The 20,241-nt window shown below is 42.3% G+C and overlaps 2 protein-coding genes and 1 long non-coding RNA gene across 6 annotated transcripts in view; 1 reads left to right on the plus strand and 2 right to left on the minus strand.

Annotated features, from left to right (window-relative positions):
- Positions 1-193: 193 nt before the first annotated feature.
- Positions 194-8,100, minus strand: BAG2 (BAG cochaperone 2). The gene is made up of 3 exons (XM_059842678.1): positions 7,828-8,100; positions 2,026-2,135; positions 194-1,052 (listed from the first exon to the last, which is right to left on the minus strand). Exons 1-3 carry the CDS (start codon positions 7,989-7,991, stop codon positions 652-654), a joined length of 675 nt encoding a protein of 224 aa, XP_059698661.1. The 5' UTR covers positions 7,992-8,100; the 3' UTR covers positions 194-651.
- Positions 8,101-8,164: 64 nt separating this feature from the next.
- On the plus strand, positions 8,165-17,672 carry LOC132325405 (uncharacterized). Of its 2 annotated transcripts, none has more exons than XR_009485934.1 (3): positions 8,165-8,463; positions 10,350-10,426; positions 17,084-17,672. It is a non-coding gene; the product is annotated as an uncharacterized LOC132325405 (long non-coding RNA). The 2 variants fall into 2 exon arrangements; XR_009485935.1 differs by lacking the exon at positions 17,084-17,672 and adding an exon at positions 11,461-11,633.
- The window catches only part of ZNF451 (zinc finger protein 451), a 33,885-nt gene continuing 28,158 nt past the window's right edge, over positions 14,515-20,241 (minus strand). For all 3 annotated transcript variants that reach the window (XM_059842679.1, XM_059842683.1, XM_059842680.1), the window contains exons 14-15: positions 17,671-17,745; positions 14,515-15,668 (exon numbers count right to left, since the gene is read on the minus strand). In XM_059842679.1, the coding sequence (XP_059698662.1) occupies positions 15,598-15,668; positions 17,671-17,745 (146 nt within the window). In that variant the 3' untranslated portion in view covers positions 14,515-15,597. The remainder of the gene's footprint in view (positions 15,669-17,670; positions 17,746-20,241) is intronic.

The raw sequence follows: 20,241 nt of genomic DNA on the forward strand, positions 1-20,241 counted from the left end.
CACCAGGCAGGGAGGGGGGATTTTGAGAGGTCATTTCTAGCCTGGCTGGTGATCCCTGGGATACATGTGTTGCTTTTCACTTCCTCAGTTACAAACTGGAGGTAGCTGTCTATCTCTAGAAAGTACTGTGATCGGTTTATTCAAAATATTCAAAAAGTGCAAAATTATTAATGGTAATGAGTAGGACACTGTGTTGTTTATGAAAATACCATAGACGGTTTATTAATTCTTTTGATTTATTGCCATGATTTTTCTTTTGTCCCCAAAAGTCTGGTTCACACACTATGTATACAGCAGAGAAAAGCTGAAATCTCATGATAGGACAAAACAACTTTAGTTTAAAAAACCCAGGAGAATGGAGGAAAGGCTAGATTTTCAGTTTCTGTCAGTTCAGCAGAAGCACAATTACAATTTGCAACAGAGCAGTATTGACTCTATAGAAGAACTGATAGCATTCCTTATTGCCAAAAGAAAATGCCAATGCTACCAAAACCCATTAAATGCTTGCACCTGGCAATCGAAGATACTTTGGTGTGTGTGGATGTGTACATACGTGTGTGCTTGTACAGAGAATTCTTTTCTTGGCTTCTGTGTGCTTTTTATGGGCACTTGCTCATCCTGTGGTTTCTCAGAAGTAGCCAGGAGGATGCGTTAATCCTGTTTGCTGTTGCAAGACTGCCGAACAGATGATTTCTGATGCTCCAACAATGTGATGGACTTTTCAGAATTTTCCAAGTTTCTGAGCAGAGTCTCTAGGCGCCTTTTGATTTTCTTCTGATCCTCAATGGCACATCCGATGACCACAGACTGAAATTTCTGATCGATGGGTCCTGCTGGCACGTCGGATGTGCACGCACCGTAAAGTGACATTAGGCGCATTTTGGCGTCTTCCAAATCATCGAGGAGTTTATTGACGATCTCATCGATCATCTTGGTGGCGTGCAGTAGGGATTCCTGCTGCTGCGCGTTGCGGATGGTTTCTACGGAAACCTCCACAGTGAGGGTTCGGCCCATCAGGCGATTAGCAGTCAAATTGAGTTCTTCTCTCTCACCTCAATTCAAAACAAGAAAATATTCTTGGTTACAGGGAAATACTTTCCTGTGCAAATAGCATCATCAAGACACTGCAACTGCTATAACTTAGCAGCAAACAATCTTTTTTTAAGTGAGTGACAATCAACAAGATTTCCAGAAGGCAGAAATGAGCTTTTTACATTTGACCGAGTCATACTCATTTCGTAGAAGCCAGTATCTGATTTGAAATGAGGCATTAAACTCTACTGAAATTGTAAGCAATGTTTTTCCACTGCTGACACAATGCTTGCTGTGTCACTTGAAAGCAAACATACAATATTGTGAGAAAACACTCAGTAACAGAACTAGCTCATTAAGGACTTCTGTGCCTTTCTGAGGGAGAGATTCAGATAATACCCCAGAAAGCCATAAAGAGAAAACTAGATATAATAAGAGGCCATGAAAAAAAAAAAATCTTTCTATTTTCTGAAAGTATATCTACTTTTCAAAAATATGAAATGCAGGCTCTTGAACAGGCAATAAACCAGCAATTTAAAGTACCTAATAATCAGGTTTAGGGAATATATCTAAAGCCATGAATCACACAGCTATGACAATGATATTAATCATCAGGTTCTTGCAGGCTGTACGCTTTGTAGCACTCATGCCTGTCCAGTAGTCAAAATAATTTTCAACTATATCGTCATCATCATCATCAAAGACTCTCCCCCAGCAGAGGAATGTTAATCTTGATTTTGAAAATGTATCTGTGAACTGAGTATATGCTTTCACATACACAGTAGTGACATTCATGGTAATCCATCCACCTGAACAGCATGAATTTAGTCAAGAAGAGATCTCAGGATAATTAGTAATACTTCAATAACCTCAGCTGGCTCCATTGCTGCACCCTTACCAGCAGCAGAGTGCTGCTCACAAAGAGCTGCTCCCTAAAACATGGGCTGATTAGGCTTTGGGTCAGTTGGAGGGTACAGGAAAGCAGCTTCTCACCTTCACTGATGTGCCTCATATCCTGGCTGTTCTGTATATTGTGGATCATTTCAAGCAGAATTTCTTTCTCTTGCTCCATGGCAGATGCTGCATCACGGAAAGCCTCTACCCTGTACATGGTTGAACCAAACAAAATGTTTAAATAATAAAATAGCTGTTCCCCTATATAGCTGCAAAGAACTCTTGTTTTAAACTTCAGCTTAGAGTAAGTGTAGTCAGTTCTTGGTTATCCATGAGACAGATTCTCTGACTTCATGACCTGCTCTGTCTTAACTTCACTTTTCAAGACTCAGTATAATTTAAAAAAACAAAGACATGGAGGGGCAAACGGAAACAACAGCAATTCAATCAGACTTAACTTTTATTTTATTGACAGTGCTGTCCTCTCCTACTCTGTGGTTAATCTGGATATGCAGAGTGTGATGGTACTACAGCCCCATAGCAGAAACCCTGTAGGCAACTGGCAATTATTATCAGCTGCCTAACTAGGAGAGAAAGGGACGGAGTCCCCATCGGGGAACTTGGTAATGAGGGTGGCAGCTGCAGAGATGGAGGCAGCAAGGGGCCTCGGCTCCCTGTGCGACCGCCAGGCCAGCAGAACCCACAGAATCCACCTGCAAAACAACAAACACTCCAGAAAACTGCAATGCGCCAAACAACGCCTTTCACAAAGGAGAAAACCCTGTGAGTGGGACAAAGCTCACACACTTATTAACATGACAAGGCCATGTCCAACACCAGTGGTGTGCCTTGGTCACTGGGAGAAGATGCTGGACTGCCTGCTCCCACTGTCACTGGTGCTTTCCATGGAACGATGCTCACTGTAATTCACACAGGGAGGAAGCGTCTGTGGGAGCAGCTCCTATTTCTGGGCTTGCAAGGAAGCATGAAACTCGGTCCCTCCTGAAAACTCCAGTCCCATTACTGTGCTGAGACTCACACGTAATGCAGTGAGGACAAGGGGAAAGTCCATCAGAAACTGTAACTACTGGGTCTTGGTAAGGTGTGTGGTTCTGTGCCCACAGCCTGCTCTCCTTGTGGCATAAAGTGCAGATTCAGCTCACCATGGGCAATGTGAAAATGCCCCATGAGAAATCTGAGTCCAGTTTCTTAATTCATGTCTTATTCCCCACACAGTTTTAAAGAGGGGGTTTTGCATTCAGCTGAATAATGGAAAAGAACTCTAATGCAACACTTTACTTGACCTGATACAAAGAGGGAAATGTCCCACTCCCTTGGCTTTTCTCTGAGATTTGAGGGTAGGGGCTTGCAGAGGGCTTTCCAAGCTGGAACTGGCTACAAGAGTTGCAAACTATCAACTCTGTGTTCACAGGCCGAACAGAAAAGCAAGAGCATCATGTGAACCTGGCTGATGGTTTGAGATGCTTGCAAGGCACAGCTCAGGAGGTCTAGCTGCATCACAAGAATCCATCATCTATCCTGAAATGTTTATGAAACCTGGCCAGAAAAGGGGAAACAAACCAAAACATTGTTAAGTCTCTTAGGTGCTCTACACTCTTCAATATTTCTGGGCGCTGCCTTGAGACAGCAGTGGCTCATTGCTGTCTCTGCAGATGAGGGCACGTCTCCTGGGACAGGAATGGAGCTGCTGCTCCTTCCTCACAGGCTGGCTGAAGGCAGTAACTTCAGGAAAACAGCAGTAAGAGAAAAGAGGGTGAAAGCAGAAGAACGGGAGCATTTGAGGATATAGTCAACTCTTCACATGCAGCCTGCTCACAAAATAATTCTGTTTTACAAAATATTTAACCTAATTTAGTCAGTGAAAGCATAGGCTTCAGGCCTTGCCTTTAATGTTTTTTTCTGAGGAGTGGGAAAAGTTAATGCAATGCAAATTCATGCCAAGAGCAAATACTTTTAATTATTATTTTGGACTGGTTAGTAAGAGCAATGAGGTAGGTGGAGTCATTTCATACTTCAGATGTCTCCACTTTATAATTTAGGAAGTCTAGTAATATTTTCAAAATGCCTTCCTGTGCCTTTTTAAAAAAACTAGTCGCTGGAAAGTTGTAAATTAAAATTCTGAAGTGCAAACTTTCAGTTTTGATAGTGTTTTAAAATCAGCTTCTGTATATCATTGTACTGATGTAAAAACTAAAGTTCTGCCTTCAGTAGATAGATCAGTCCACGATTTCCACAGGCTTTGCTGGGTCCTAAGAAGAATGTGGAAAAGCTGCATTGCAGGGATATATCCTGAATTGGTACAGTTCTAAAGAGATGCCTAAAATATCACTGCTTCCAAAGGCCAGCTTGGTATGTGAGGTAGGACCTAAAAGCCAAATTATCAGAATTAATGTTGCATACTGAAAAAAAATAAGAAAAACACAGTTCACCAACTAGAGCTTTGATTGACATCGATTTACTAAAGGTAATATAACCAAATCTTAAGAACTATTTTATTTACAATAATTGCTACTTCAGAATTATTTTTACCATTTCCTAAACTGCAATATAGAGTGCCACACAACAATAGGACAGGGTCACTTCAGAACAGTGATCTAGTTGGGGCAGCGGGGGGGAGGAACCCAACAAAAAAAATGGAAACTAGTCAGACCAACTTCAGGAAATAATGTGTCAGGATCACCCATGCAGTCAGTGCTCATAACTTCTTTCTGAAAATTCATGGTTTATTAACTTCACAGGTTTCTGTAAATCTTTCTTTTCCTTGTGTGGGGGACCCAAAAAAAAAACTGTTGGAAGATTTAAACCTCTAACAGAGGTGACTGATTTGGGAAGGGGTGGAAACACAATCCAAGTCTCAAAAACCAACCAACCAAAGAATAAAAGGTGAAGATAAAAGAATACAAAATACTCATCTTTATGTCATCAATTGTTTTGATGCAGCAGTACAGTCTTTTCTCCTCAGAGATGAAAACCTCCGATCATGTTTTTACTTGGATTGTATTTGTTGCTTTGAACATCAACTAAATATTCCATCTATTACTTAACACTGAAAAAGACATTCCTTACTTCTGATTTTCCCTATTTGTGTTCAATTAGCTGAGCAATGCCTTTTTTTGCTCCATACCACTTACATGAGCAGAGCATTCCCCTGAGAAACAGGTGGACCAGGCTGTGCTTTTGTTTCCAGATGAGAAACTTGACACCGGCTTTCTTAGGACAGCTGCAATAACTCTGTCCTTTAAACTACTGACTGACTTAAATAACCCACTATTAAAGCCCACGTGCTGGAGGTTCAGATAAGTTTTCAAAGGAAATAAGAAACATCTGAGGATGGAGCAGCTTCTTTCCTGAAATGGAGCTAATCAGGCACACTGGAGGGAGACAAAACAGGGGGTTCCACCCTGCCATCCTCAGCTCCTTCAGCTGAGTGTCCACTCCCAGGTAAGCAGTCCCGTAAGCACTGAAATGAATGGTGGCAGAACACGGTTGATCCAAAGAACAAGATAAAAAGTACAAAAAATGAAGATAAAAAATACCCAGCAAGAATCTGACTTACCTTATGTACCATCACACCTAAAACTGTGTTTTCACTTAACCAACAGAACGCAGTGACTCATAAACAGAGCCTCTGGTCTGGCTTCCAGCTGCTCCTGAGATATCTTGGCAGCCACGGCAACACGAAGGTCCAAGCCCTTACAAGGGGCAAACGTGCCACCTGCTCCCTCGCCACCTCTGCCTCGGGCACTCGCTCCCTGGCGCTCCCTCCCACACTGATTCCCCTTCCCTGCTCACTTTCCATGCAGAAGAAATCCCCTCTGCAAACATCTATCAGGAAGGTACAAAAATACCCCATTACTGTTGGAAAAGAAGCTCTCACACTGGAAAGAAAGGGAGGAAAAGGAAGGCTGTTCAAACTGGAGCAGTTTACAATGGCCTTAAACTAAAAGAAGGTAGACTTAGATTAGGTATCAGGAAGAAATTCTTCACTATGAGGATGGTGAGACTTGGAACAGGTTGCCCAGAGAGGCTGTGGACTCTCCATCCTTGGAGGTGTTAAAGGCCAGGTGTTTGAGCCACCTGTCTACAGAAAGGTGCCCTGCCCGTGTCAGGGGGCTGGAACTAGGTGACCTTTAAGGTCCCTCCTAACCCAAACCATTCTGTGATCCTGTGATTTCCAGAGGGATGAAGCTAGCTTCAGAGTTCAGTTTACCTTAAGCAACTTGAGAACTGAGGATTGTTGAGGGTTTTAATTAAAGGCTGTATTTCAGTTTGACAGATTTTCACTTATTATATTTGCAAGCAACATCTTGAGGGTCTATAGCAAAAGCAAACAAGCTGTAGAAGGAGAAAGTTTGGAAGTTTTTCCTCCTGTCATTCAAATAAATTCGAAATGAAGCATGTTAATTAGTTGTGAATAGGGAAAAAACCATAAGACTTGAGTGACTTTTATCAAATTAGACTTTTTTTTCTCATTACTATTCCACATTTAGAATTATGGCTGTCTGAAAGAACCACAGCAAACTGGGAAGTTTAATTGAAGATTTAATTGCTGGCTAACCAAACTGTCTGCTTTGTTTCAGAGTCACTCAGCAAATCTAAAACACATTTTTGCATATTCTCATGCTAATTTTTAGATTATATATTCATCATACGCCTAGACCTGGATGTAAGCAGTGATACTTGTTTGCAGACAGTGATTTTGTTTAGTCAAATTCAGAGAAGTCTGCAAAGGACTTCAAGGAGATTTAATCAAGCTAAGTGAAAGGCTAATATAACAGCACATCGAGTCCACTCCTGAATAATGCAAAGTAATGCAGGCAGAAAGGCGAAATAAAACTCCTGCATCCCACAGAGCTCTTTTAATTACAGGAAAGTCCTAGAAACATTCTGGGTGGTTCTGTGAAAGCTGCTGATCAATATGCAGCTGTAATGAAGGAAAGGGTGTGTTGAAACAGTACCAGAGGAGGTGAATCAGTGGCATCCTGCACATCCATCCACCTCAGAAAGGACACTATGTAATTTAGCAGAGCTGAGAGGACAGGGAAGATGATTAAAGGCAAGGTATAATCTCTCATGAGGCCAAACTGGGAAAAAAGTCAAATGGTATTAGTTTGGGAACGTCAAGCAGCAGAAAAAGTCAGGACATGTCTTGGCACAATGATGAAATTCACATAGCATTTACAATAACTTTGGAAAAACACACCTCAGCTGCAGAATGCAATACTGTTCACATTTTATAGTGAGACGTTTTAACACACCTCAGAGAGGAGGTGGGCACAAACACAACAAGAACATCCACAGTAAGTGCAAAGGGAGGTTTGGAAGACAAGAAGCCTCACACGCCAGCATACAGCACTGCAGCTTAAAGGCTTGCCAAAGTCCCCGAGAGCCCGAATGACGCCAGGTTTTGTCCTCGGATTTCCTGCACCTTCTTATAAAACACCTGCCCGCCGGTGCGGGATAGGGGCGACAGGGTGGGACGACAGACACGATGCAGGGCGGGCTCGTACCCTCCGTGTCACAGCTCGCAGAGCCCATCCCCGCCCGGCTGAAGGCTCCCCACACCCTGAAGGCTAACAAATCCGAAGCAGCCCTTCGCGCTTTCTCTGAAAAACGTCTACTCTCGTACATTCGTATAGATATTCCTATTTTCGTGTACTTCCAGGCCACGCTAACTCACCTTAGAGCAGCAGATCCCATTTTTAAACTTTGCCCCCCATGGAGGAGAGCTTTATTTCCCTCGGTTCCCACCGAAGCCTCACACCGCCCCCCCCGCGCCCCAGCCGGGGCAGGGCTCCGCGCCCGGCCCGCGGTGCGGAGCCACCGGCTCGGGGCCGGCCGGCTCCCCGGCCCCCTCCCAGCGCCCGGCCCCGGCCCCACCTGAGCTCCAGCTGGTCCAGGTTCTCGAGCAGGCGGCTGGAGCGGTCGGCCATGGAGGTGGAGCGGTAGAAGCGGCCCCGGAGCTGCCCGCCCGACTGCTGCTGCTGCTGCGGCTGCTGCTGCGCCCCCTCGCTGGCCTTGGCGCTGATCCTGGCCTGGGCCATCCCACCCGCCGCTGCCGCCGGCGGAACCTCGCTGCGGCCGCTCCCTCCCCGCGTCCCGCAGGCGGCGGCGGCGGCCGAATGCCGGCACCTCGCTCATGGCCAAAGAAGGAGCCGCCCCGCCGCCGGCCCCCGCGGCCACCCCGCCCCCGCGCCGGGCCCGCGGGCGCCGCCTCACGCAGCGCGGCGGGGCCGCCTCGCCTCGGCCGGGGGGCAACAGGATCACCGGACGGGCCAGGCTGGGAGGGACCACACCGGGTCAGCTGGTCCAGCCTCCCTGCCCCTCTCGAGTGAGGGAGACTCCACAGCCTCTCTGGGCAATGTGTTTTAGTGCTCGATCACCTCGACAGTAAAGTTGTTCGTATTCAGGTGGAACTTCCCTTCCTGTACATCGGTTTCTGCCCATTGACTCTTGTCCTATTACTTGGCACCACGGAGAAGAGGCTGCTCCATCTTCTTGACATCCATCCTTTAGGTACGTAATCACATTGATGAGGTCCCCTCTCAGTCACCCCTCCTCGAGGCTGGACAGACCCAGCTCCCTCAGGCACTCCTGGTAAGAGAGATTGTCCAGACCCTCGGCTGAGTTCCCTGCCCGGAGCTCCCTGTCCCTCTCGTCTCTGCCCTCTCCGCACCCTGAGGCGGCTGAGCCGCGCGTGGGGCCGCGGCCGCAGCAGCCGAGTGTCCCCGGTTGTGACCGACACCGCAGTGTCACCTGCACCTGCCCCCCGCAGGTGTCCGGCCACCACACACCCCGACCCACGGCAGCCGTCAGGTGCCTCTGCTCCTCGCTGTCACCATCTGGGGCACAGAGACACCCCGGGCTGTCCTGCTCCTGTCTCTGCTCCCCTTTGTGACAAAAGCAACAAATCCTGGGCCAGCCAAAAGCAGCCAAAACGACACTGAACTCTGGCTGTAGTTCAACCAGGAGCTACAGGAGGAATAATAATGTTTTCAATATCTGTATTAACTTTGTATGAGATGGGAGCTATTAGTATGAGGATTTGTGTTCCAGAACTGGTCTGTATGGCTGGTTCATTGGTTTGCTCTTTCATTAAACAAAACAAGAAGCCCACAACTACCCAAATGTTATTTTTATTTAAGGCTAATTAAACAGTAAACTACAAAACTGAAACCAATGGAAAGTGCAAGAAAGAGGAGGAGAAAAAATAAAGGGCTTTAAAAATCTAGGTGCTTGAAAGGAGAGAAAAGTTAAACTAGAGACAGTGCTTACTGCAAGCAGAACCTGAATAGAATTCCTATTAAAAAAAAAAAAAAAGGTACTTTGGATATGCTACTTATAGTGCATCTTTCTCCTGCCAACTGCAAGAGCCCCTTACTACTTGCAGAAAAGCAGCTGTTTCACCAGCTGTAATTGTAGGATTCTACAAAAAAGCTTACTGGAAAGAAAAGTGGTTTATGTTCTGTTTTTATGGTAGAGAGAAAAGATGTGTCTATTTCATGGTAGCCAAAGTAGTGGATTTACATCTAGTAATGACTTGTCCCAAGAACATATTTAATTTGCCTGTATGAAATGGCACAAGCTGTTCTCTCACAAGCATCAGCAATTCAAGTCACACATAAGTTTTACTTGCCACTGCTGTGAGTATTTAAAAAGGAATTTGCTTATCCCAAAAGACAAGGTTTGGGCAAGTACCCCATGGCTCTAACAGACCAATTTTTGGCACCCAGCTAAGAGGGATTTTGTTGCACAGGGATACTGTTTTGTGTGCTTATCCTGCTGTGATTCAAAATAGCTGTTTTCTCAGGCTTGTCCATTCAGAATGATATCATGTCCCAAGTACTCTCGTTAAATTAATTGCCTGAGTTTTCTTTATGTGGTTGGATAAGCAAGGCTTATTGCCTGTGAGCTCATGGAAATAGCTTCATTGGAACAAATGTTCCATCCATCTCTCTACAGGCTCTATAGAAGATAATTAAAAACCATTTCCCACCCCAAACAGAACCCATTTGTAGCCATGACACATAGTTTGCTACCATTTATTTCCTGAGATCCTTCTATTCTTCCCATGCCAATTTATTAAGCATCAATTAGATTGGGTTTAAAAAGTAGAAATCAAAGCAGCTGAACAGCTTTGAACATTTTTTCCTCCACAGGAAAACAGGGGTTTAATTCCACACAGGTAGAAGTTACAACAGCTGAATCAGAGGCTCAGAACAGCTCTAAGTGTCCAAATGGATCACATTTGACTTAACCTCTTTAACAGCAAAAAGACACTTTACATGGGAAGGAAGAATAGCAAAACTGTGGAAACAAAATGCAAATTTAAACGCAAAATGGTCTTCCAGGACAAGTCTTGAAATTATTGCCTGTAAAAACTGGGATATTTTCCCTTTCAGAGATTTGGAAGAACCTTGAAAACTGCTTTTCCTGCTCTCTAGAGTAGATTGCCGCCACCCCCTCCATTTTTGCCGAGGTATGTAAAGGGACAATTGGCATCACTTTTCCAAAATAATAACGGTTGGTCTAGAAAGATTGGAGTCCATTTCTGCAGGAAGGAAAATGATTCACAGCTGAGTTAGGGGAATTTTGAGGACACTAAGGCAGGCATTGGGTCCTTCAGGGAGGCAAGAAGGAGGGGTCCCCACACATGAAACAAAGCACACATTTCATTCTCCTCCTTGCCATCAGTGGTGAAGCATGATCAGGACTGCTGGTGATGCCATGCTAACATCCCTGTCTTCTCCCATGTCCCCACATCTGTGGTCATGTGAAGGACTGCACAGCCCTGCTCTGGCTATGGGCATCAGCAAAAACATGAGGAGAGGGTGTGTCTCATTGTTCCTGCATTCCCAGCGCAGCAGTGAAAACACTGGCTGTCTCTTGTTTAAACTACAGCATTGTAAAAAATGGGTGCTGATTGCAAAACAGCAATGAACAGAAGTCTCATTCACACGCACAAAGTCCCTTGAGACAGCAGAAAGAGCAACTTTCCCAGGTCTCAGACATCTGATGTATCCTTAGAAATCCCAGAGCCAGGGAGATGACCTACACCAAAAGCACTGCAAATTGTAACACTACTAAATAGCACCTTAATTCCAGCTTTGCTTTATTGCAAACCCTGATATATACCTTGTCACATAACCTAACACAATGAGCTGTCATGGAACAGGATCAAAGAAAAAGTCCACACCCAAGAAATGCCATGCAGGATTATTTTCCTGCCTTCACCTACAGGAACTTAGTATTTTCAAGCTGAAAGATGGGAAATTTAGGTTCGTTACTAGGAAGAAATTCTTTTCTGTGAGGGTGGTGAGGCACTTGAACAGGTTGTCCAGAGAAGCTGTGGATGATCCATCCCTGAAAAGTGTGCAAGGCCAGGTTGGATGGAACTCTGACCAACCTGGTCTAGTGGGAGGTGTTCCTCTCCACAGCAGGCTGGAACTAGATGATTTCAAGGCTTGTTCCAACCCAAACCATTCAGTGGTTAAGAACCTGCCTTCTGTGCAGGTCTTCTGGAAACACAACAACCCCCAGACATGGCTGAAGGATGCGTTCATGGCTCAGGCCAGCCAACCAAGACCAGCCTGCAGTCTCCGTAGCACCACAACAATAACAATAAAGATGGGCCAACCTGACTTTTCAGGGTTTGTTTTCAATCAAAATACATGTCTGCTATCACAGTAGGCTGCCCCCTTACTTCACACCTGCTAAACCTGTGCTGCTGTGTCTTTACTGCTGTTCTTACCAATGCTAATTAAAACTAGCCCCGGGTTTGCCTCTACATGCTGCAGTTTTTCTACTGTGTGGGCAAGCCCCGAAGTCCCAGGCCTTTTAGAAGTGTGAATGAAGCCCTCTGTCTCAGGAGCAATCTGAGAGCTGCTATGACCATTTTGGGGCATGCAGCAGTTCATTCTCACTGGAGCAAAGTCGATGATTAAATGAGCCAGTGCATTCTGTACAGCTGCAGATGCTTGGTGGATTGACAGTGGAGCTCTGAGCAAAAAACCAAAGGACTACCAGAAATTAGGATATTGCAGTCAGTGGAAGCCAATTTACACAGATTTACAAAGGGAACTTAACATTAAATTTCCATGCACGCAGAGCTTTGCTGTTCAAGTACACACTTGGCACGTTCTTGCCATTTGCCATAAATTATCTGACTTGTTTACACCCACTTTTAGAATTTTCTCGGGCCATATTATTTGACCCAGATTGTTACTACTGAGCACCAAACCACTTGAACTAAGAACTTCTACAGGAAACTTGAAGGGGCTTAGAAGTACCATAGAAAAATGCAGATGCAGACTTTCCTAAAGCTGCTTAGCTGGAAAGAATTGCCAGAAAGTATATTTGTGCTAATGTAAGCCAATTTTTCTGAATTAATTTTGAAACAATTCATCATTTATCCTCCTCACCTCCTTCCAATTTACAGCAGTCTCTGTAAACATAGCCAGGACACTGCAAGCAGATGATAGAACACTTTCCTTTTAAGAAAGACGATGGCATGACTTCATACCTCTATAAACTTCACTATATTTGGTAAAGATTTCATAAAGGTTTGCATTCCGTGACCACTACAGGAGCAGTGATGGTCATTTCTGTATTCCTTGAAGAGCTATGAAAATTAACCCACCACCCAAAACATACATAGGAGGCAAGTATCTTACAGTCAGCTAATCTCTCTCTTTTTAATATTATTAAATAACAGAAGCAACCAGGCAGATATAACACTTCAGTGCTCCAGTGACTTCAGTAACAGTTGTACTGGCTTATTTGGCATCTCACCTTGTCTTTGAATATGACCAAAAAGCGATTTTGTTTTGTAAGAATGTGGCACACAACGAACCAAAGAATTAAGAGCCTTTCAGCAATGTCAAGTTGTCACCGTTTCAGTTTTGTAAAACTTAACACATGCACCATACAGAAATTAAAAGCACTGAAATGAACAGCTGGTGGTAGTCAGGTAGAGATTAGACTTCTTTCTCATTAGAGATAAATACAAAGAAGCACTACAGAATTACTTTAGGCTAATGAGGGATGAACTCAAACATCACCACAAAAGTAAATGCTCTTGAAAAAGGCATGACAAGTCACTTCTAGTACAAATGTACTGGGCAAGCCCCTTTTAGAGACAGGTTGTGCTTGTAAATGCAGGCAGATTTCTCAGCATATGAAGGACAAACCTCAAAAATTTCAGCCAGTTAAACAAGAATCACCAGACAAAACCATTGAATTCTGAAACACATTTACAAGACAACTTTTCTAGCTGAAGGTGTTCAACCACAAGATGCTGGTGAGTAACAAATCACGTCTGTACATGCAGTGTTTGAAGAATCCAATTTTCTCTGTTCTTCTGGAAACAGAAGTATCACAGGCCTGTGATGGCAGAAAATTCCCCAAAGAAAAATCTGCATTGAGAACCTCAGAGACCAAAATTTTCTTCAAAATGAGGCCAAATTTCAAGACGTTGCTAATTCTGAAGACTACTGTTATAAAAATAATAGAGAAACTAGAACTCTATTTAGTTGTTTTATAAAAGCCAAGGCAGCAATGGTTGGGAATTGCCATTTGTTTTGGTAAGCAGACGACAAGGCCAATACAATGTGTTTAATAAGTGGAGCTTCAAGTATACAGAGTATGTGTGTACAGACTTTTTTTTTTTTAATGCAACCAATTAAGTCATGGCCCACCAGCTACAAGCAAATTTTAAATTCATGACAGAATAAAATGTTATGAAAAATAACGTCCATGATCAAATTCTAACATAGCAGAGTCTGGAGAAGATGATCTATCCAGGTTTTAAACACCGTTGAACCAAAGAACTTTCTCAGACTGAAACATCTTTTCATGTGAAAGGAATTTGAAACTTCAGGATCTAGATGGAAAAAAAAACCTGCCCAAAAGCTTCTATAACTTAGAAGGAGATGCTTTTGAGGATAAAAATTGTTTCCTGTTTCATTCCGCCCTTTAACAGAAGCTCTAGGAAAAAGGGTGTGAAAAATACTGGAACTGATTTAAGCTAAAGACAGAAGTAAATTAAATAGCTAAAGATAACTCAAAATCTCCCCAAATAGGGTTCTCTCAGCAGCAGTGTGAACTACACCCCTGAATTTTACCAGGAGTACAATTAATCCAAGACTGGCAGTAGGAAAACAAGCAACAGGCACAAGAAAAAACCACTAAGAGGTCCTGCTCACCCTGTAACACTTGGAAGTCACACTCAAATGCACTGTAAGTGTTCAAACTATTTTCTGGCATTTGAACAGTTTCTTCAAGCTGTGCGATTGCTAATGAGCGCTGGATACCTCACCAGATTCTTCCTTCATTCTACTTGCTTCAGAGATAGCAATTATATCAGTGATGATTAGAAATAAACCAGTGTCAGTCTTCCAGCTTTTCTAACCACGATGACAAACAGCTGTAGTTATGCTGACTCTTTGGAATAGTGAGAAAAATCCAGCCTTCCCCACACCATATTCTCCACAAGAAGTCACAAAAACTATCTACTTGCATAATGAGTATTTAAGGATACAGCAGGTAGAAGCAAACTCACAAGGTGAGTGAATCATAAAAAAGAATTAGGCTGGCATTTTATTACACTGAGATTTCTTACTGATTGACAGCAATCATTAACTGAAGGATAACAGGCTGGTAAAGCTGGACAGTTTGCATAGGTATTTTTAAACAAAACTGAGAAAGATGACAGATAATTTTAAACACAAATAATTTCACTTAAAGTAAGGACAGTACAAAAATAATTAGCACATTTACATCCATTTATCCAAGGCCACCTCTTCATGAACAGAAGAGAACAAAGCCCACAGTATACAGAGATATTACAGTTTAAATCTTCTCACATGTAGTCCAAACAGAAACTAGGAAGTTTATTTAGATTCTGTTCCCTTAAAAGGTTGCTCCTGCCTCAGGTAAGGGAGAGGCAATGAAGTCATCAAACTGTAAGCCATCAAATCCAAATACTCTACCACTTTTGAAAAAACAAACACATTTATAAAAACAAAGCTGGTAAACTAACTCTACAGCCTGTGGTCCTGATTTAGACATTTATAACAAACAGGACAGAGACAAAATTATGGCCTATGAAGTAAAACCAGCCACAGGCAAGTGTTAGGCCGTATGTTCAACAACCCTGGGATCTAAGCTTCTCTTTATAACAAGATTAGCCAAGCAAATCTGAGATAACTGGAGTTTACTATTTTTATCTGCTGCAAAGACCACATGAAAAAGTAAATAAAGACAATGACATTTTGTGACAAAAAAATTAAATACATGAACCAATTTAAGAAAAGAAACATGAACAACCAGGAACCCCAAAATACCTAGTAAGATCAGCCTACTAATTAGGCAACAATTTCAAACTGCTAAATTGTAGAGACTTAGTCATGACCCCTTACAAACAAATATGAAAAGGCTTAAAAATTTCTTTTTATCAAACACAACACATTGCTGTGAATATGAATAAACTCCAGCTGTTCATCAATATGACAGAGAACATCAGATTATTAATCTAACAATTACAGACATTTCAAAAGTGGCATTTTTGAACCCTTGTAAATATATGAAACAAGCATTCTTTTTTGTAAGCAGTTCTGATGGTGTGGTGTTAGTGTACTGAAGTGTCTTCATTTACATTTCCTCAAGGCTCCTTTTGATAGCTTCTTGCAGTTCTGCATCTTGCAGTTCTGTGTCCTGCAGTTCTGCATCAATAAAAGAAGACTGTAATGTCAAACTGCAATTGATAACTAGCCATAAACACAACTACCTTAATATTACTACATAAAGCATGAACTTATTTCTGTGGGCAATGTCACCAGACTGCAAAAAACCCCTAAGAAACAGATGAAAATTTCCTCTCCTTGTTTTATGCTATCTTTTCAACACTACAAAATGTGGAAAACACCTCTACAACTTTTCACTGTCTTAACCAGGAGCAGCCCAATGATTAGTTTAAGACCATAATTGCAACTCTCTATTTACTGGTCAAACTAATAGCAAGATTAGAACCCATATGTATGCACCAAGGAAAATAAACCAAGTCTTAAAACAAAAAACCACATACACAAAAACAAGCAGAGAGGTTTCAGTATTTTCATTTCAGTTCCTTATCCAGAGATATGCCCATACCTACATTCTGACTTGGCAGCAGTATTGTCACTCTAAGTAGGTAGGCCAGACAAGTAGATAAAAAGTCATTCTCAGCAACAAGAATAGTCTAGATCAGGGCTGTTACAGTTTTGACAGTGGGAAGGAAACAGCATTGCAGTCATATGATTTCTTAACAATCTCAAACAACTTTCATAATACTCAAAAAAGAAACTGGTTTTGCATTACATTTAGGTTGTTTTGGGCACTAATTGCTTGGTGTTAGTGACTAAATACCATAAATTTAACAAGGTTTGTACACACAGCAAATATTAATATCAATAATATAGCTGGAAAAATTAAAGCACTTTTCAGACACACTGTCATTCATTAATTATTCATCTTCTGCTTCAGGAGGACACAAGCACATCCTATTAAAAAGAAAGATCTGTCAATTCTTATGAAAAAGGAAACAATTTTAAAACTTTAATTATTGTTGGGCTGTTTTATGCAAGGCTGAGATTTGGAACAGAGATCATATCACTGACTGCACTCTCATGCATCTGGACTTTCCTGTAATATCCAGAACTGCTGATAAAAGAGTGTTGCTTAAAGAAAAATATTACATGCTCACAGAAACAAACAAAACCAAACAAACACAAAAAACCATGTGCTGAAAACTGCTTGCATTAAAATATGTTATTTAGCCACTAAGCCTGTGCAAAAATACAGAATAAGGTCCAAGCTGTGACTCATCTGAGGCTGCTTCATAAGGTCAGATGCCTCTGCACTGCAGCATCAGAAGTGTGACCTCCTGCATGCACCAAATGCCACTGCTATCCCAGTACTAGGGGGGCCTGAATGCACCAAACTTTCAGTGCTGGAGATGAATGCTGGACATTGAACAACAGTGTTTAGTAACAGCTGGTAGACTTACAACTGAATGAATTCTGGGAACATAAGATTCAGTAATCCGTTTTATCACTCAGTTTGTACAACTTTTTTTGTTTTTTTGTTTTATTTCCATCAGGTGGAGGGGCAGAATCAAGTCTTCCAACAATAAATTACTTTCAAAGCACACTGTGGTCTGTCATCAAAAATGCATGACTACACTGAACACCACCAGTAAGTTCAACAGCAAAAAGGATGAAAATAATTTCAAATAATGTAAGATAGGATGTGAACGGACAGATGTGATGCTGATTTAACCTTGTGCATAACTCCACAGCTCTTTCAGGAGACCAGAGTGTTTTACTGTGAAATGACATCTAATCTTGAATTGTTTATTCAGAAGTTCAACTATTTAGTCAATAGTTCTGCTCTGAGACAACACAGTCACATTAAACTGGTACAAAGTGAACTCAGTCAAGTCTTTAACTGACCAGTACCCTGTGGTGTCCAATGAAATAGATTTTTAGTTTGATGACATACTTCTCAGGTTAGGAACTTTTTTTATTCGTAACTCATCACAGCATTCTTCACTACTCAAGACTGCCCAGCCTAGTTTAGAAAGTATTCCTAACAGGTCACTTGCTGCAAAACTGATTCTAAGTTCACTTTCTGTATCTTTCATAATTAATAGTGCTCTTGAACACAGAAAAGTAAAAATTGACAGACCTTCTTGTTTGTTTGTTTCTTCTAAGCTCCGCTTCAGTGTTTCTTTCATATCTTCATCCTCTTCACTATCTAAACCTTAAATGCACAAATGAAATAAATTATACATTGCTTCTAATAAAGGTATTAACAGCCTCTCTTGCATTTCTTTTACTGTAACATCAACTGATTTGAAGAGTACACTTGTTATGATCTAAAAAAAATCAAGATAAAAATACATTCCAGTGGTAGTTTAAGACAGCAACTCAAGAGACAGTTATTTTTCAGCTACCTCCTGCCCCTTCTCCTCACAATCTAGAGGCAGATTGCTTCCATTTGTTATTATGTTAAAGCAGTAAAAAGAAATAATAGGTGCAGAAGCTACCATGTCTACTGCATTTGTGGGATTTTTGGTAATATTCAGTTTTTTAAAATGACTCACTTTCTATAAATTACTCACTTTCTGTAAAATGTATCATGGATTTAATTATGGGAAGAAGTGCCTTAGTGTGTTTCTGCCTACATGACTGCAGCTGTGTTTCATTGCCCAAATACTGCATTTGAACAATGGAGTGCTAAAACTCAACCAAGCAGTGCAATCCAGAAGATGTTGCTGTTCAAGTCTCATACAAGCAGAACGTTGATAGACTTAGTTTAATCTCTTAATTCATCACAACCCAGCCCAGACAAAACTCTACAACCTTTCCCTTTCTTAATAACACTCTCACAAGGCTGGTTTCCAGCTCTGGAAGAACAGCTTTATTTTGCAGGGTCTAGTGTACCTGAAGTTGTGTGGGGTTTGTTTGGTTGGTTATTTAGTTTTTTTGTTGGTTGGTTTTTTCCCCATTAAACAGAGGCACAGTAAAGTACAGGTTAAAAGTCAAGCCAATGAGTCACGTTATGCATTCATGCTCCTGCTACAGGCTATTGCTATTTTGGGAGATGGTCTCTGTAATGAGGTCTTACAGTATTAGCAATCAACAAGGTCTCCTGCAGTCATACCAAGAGAAGCACTCCCCTTAAAGTCATCACATTTATTAATGTATCTATACACTTCTGATTACATGAACCAACAAAACTTTCTGATACGGCCATCTAATTTACTGACTGGGTGACTTCTGGCATTTTGAATTAGCCAACTTAGCTATTCAAATTGTCAGGTACGCTTCCAAAATTTGTTTTCAAACCTCTGACACACAACCTGTTTGAGCAGAACCTTGCTGACTTTCTCAATTCCAGGAATAAAAATTCCAACAGCTGGTGTCAAACAATGATCAGCAGCCCAAAAATATGCTAGAAATAGATAGTTTAAATGGTATTTCTCCACTTACTTGGCAGACTGACTGTGAACTCTTTTTGAAGCTGCCTACTATTTCTGAGCAGAAGAGATACTAATTTTTACATCATTTTCAAAGCAAAGGAAAATCCACACCCCCTCATCCCCCAAAGCAGTCACTACAATTACTAATGAAAGGGAGGAAAAAGCACAAAGGAAAGCCTTTTTGCAAGTGGCTTCTCCCTTATTAACTATCCTTTTAATCTTCCAGCCTGGAAGACATGTCAGACCACTCCAAAAAGTTTTATACCTGTTAGAGGTGGAACAGTTGAAGCAATCACTCCCTAACTCAATTCTTGGCTTAGTACACATGACATAAGAACACTTCCAGGGATGGGGCATCCACAGCTTTTCTGGGCAACTGGTCAAGTGCCTCACTACCCTCCAAGTAAACAATTTCTTCCTACCATCTAATCCAAATCTTCCTTCTTTTAGTACAAAATCATTCCTCCTTGTCTTGTCACTATCTGTCCATGTAAAATGCCCTTTTTTATAAGGCCCCTTTAAATACTGGAAAGCCACAATGTGGTCTCCTCAGAGTCTTCTCTGCCCCAGGACGAACAACCACAACACTCTCAGCCTTTCTTTCCAGCTCTCTGATCATCTTTGTGGCCTCCTCTGGACCCACTTGAACAGATCCATGACTTTCCTGTGCTGAGGACCCCAGAACTGGACACAGCACTCCTTGTGGGGTCCCATGAAGCTAGAGTAGAGGGGCAGAATCCCCTCCCTTGACCTGCTGGCCACTCCTCTTTTGATGCAGCTCAGGATGCCATTGGCCTTCTGGGCTGTGACTGCACACTGTTGGCTCATGTCCAGCTTTTCATCCATGAGAACCCCCAAGTCCTTCTCCACTGGTCTGCTCACACGCAGCTCTTCTCCCAGCCTGTACTCATGTCTGCAATTATCCTCACCCAGGTGCAGCATCCTGCACTTGGCCTTGTTGATCTTCATGAGGTTCTCATGGGCCCACTTCTCAAGTTTGTCCAGATCTTCCTGGATGACATCCCACCCTTCAGGTGTGTCAATTGCACTGCTCAGCTTCATGTCACCTGCAAACCTGCTGAGGGTGCCCTTGATTCCACTGTCTGTGTCACTAGTAAAGAGACCGAAGAGCACCCATGCCAAGACAGAGTCCTGGGGGTCACCATCTGTCACCAGCCTTCACTTTGACATAGAGCCACTGACCACAGCTTTCTGGCTATGTCCATCCAGCCAATTCCCTACCTACCAAGAAGTCCAGGCAGATGATATCAGAG

Source organism: Haemorhous mexicanus, chromosome 3 (assembly GCF_027477595.1).
Source record: "Haemorhous mexicanus isolate bHaeMex1 chromosome 3, bHaeMex1.pri, whole genome shotgun sequence".
Classification (NCBI taxonomy): Eukaryota; Metazoa; Chordata; class Aves; order Passeriformes; family Fringillidae; genus Haemorhous; species Haemorhous mexicanus.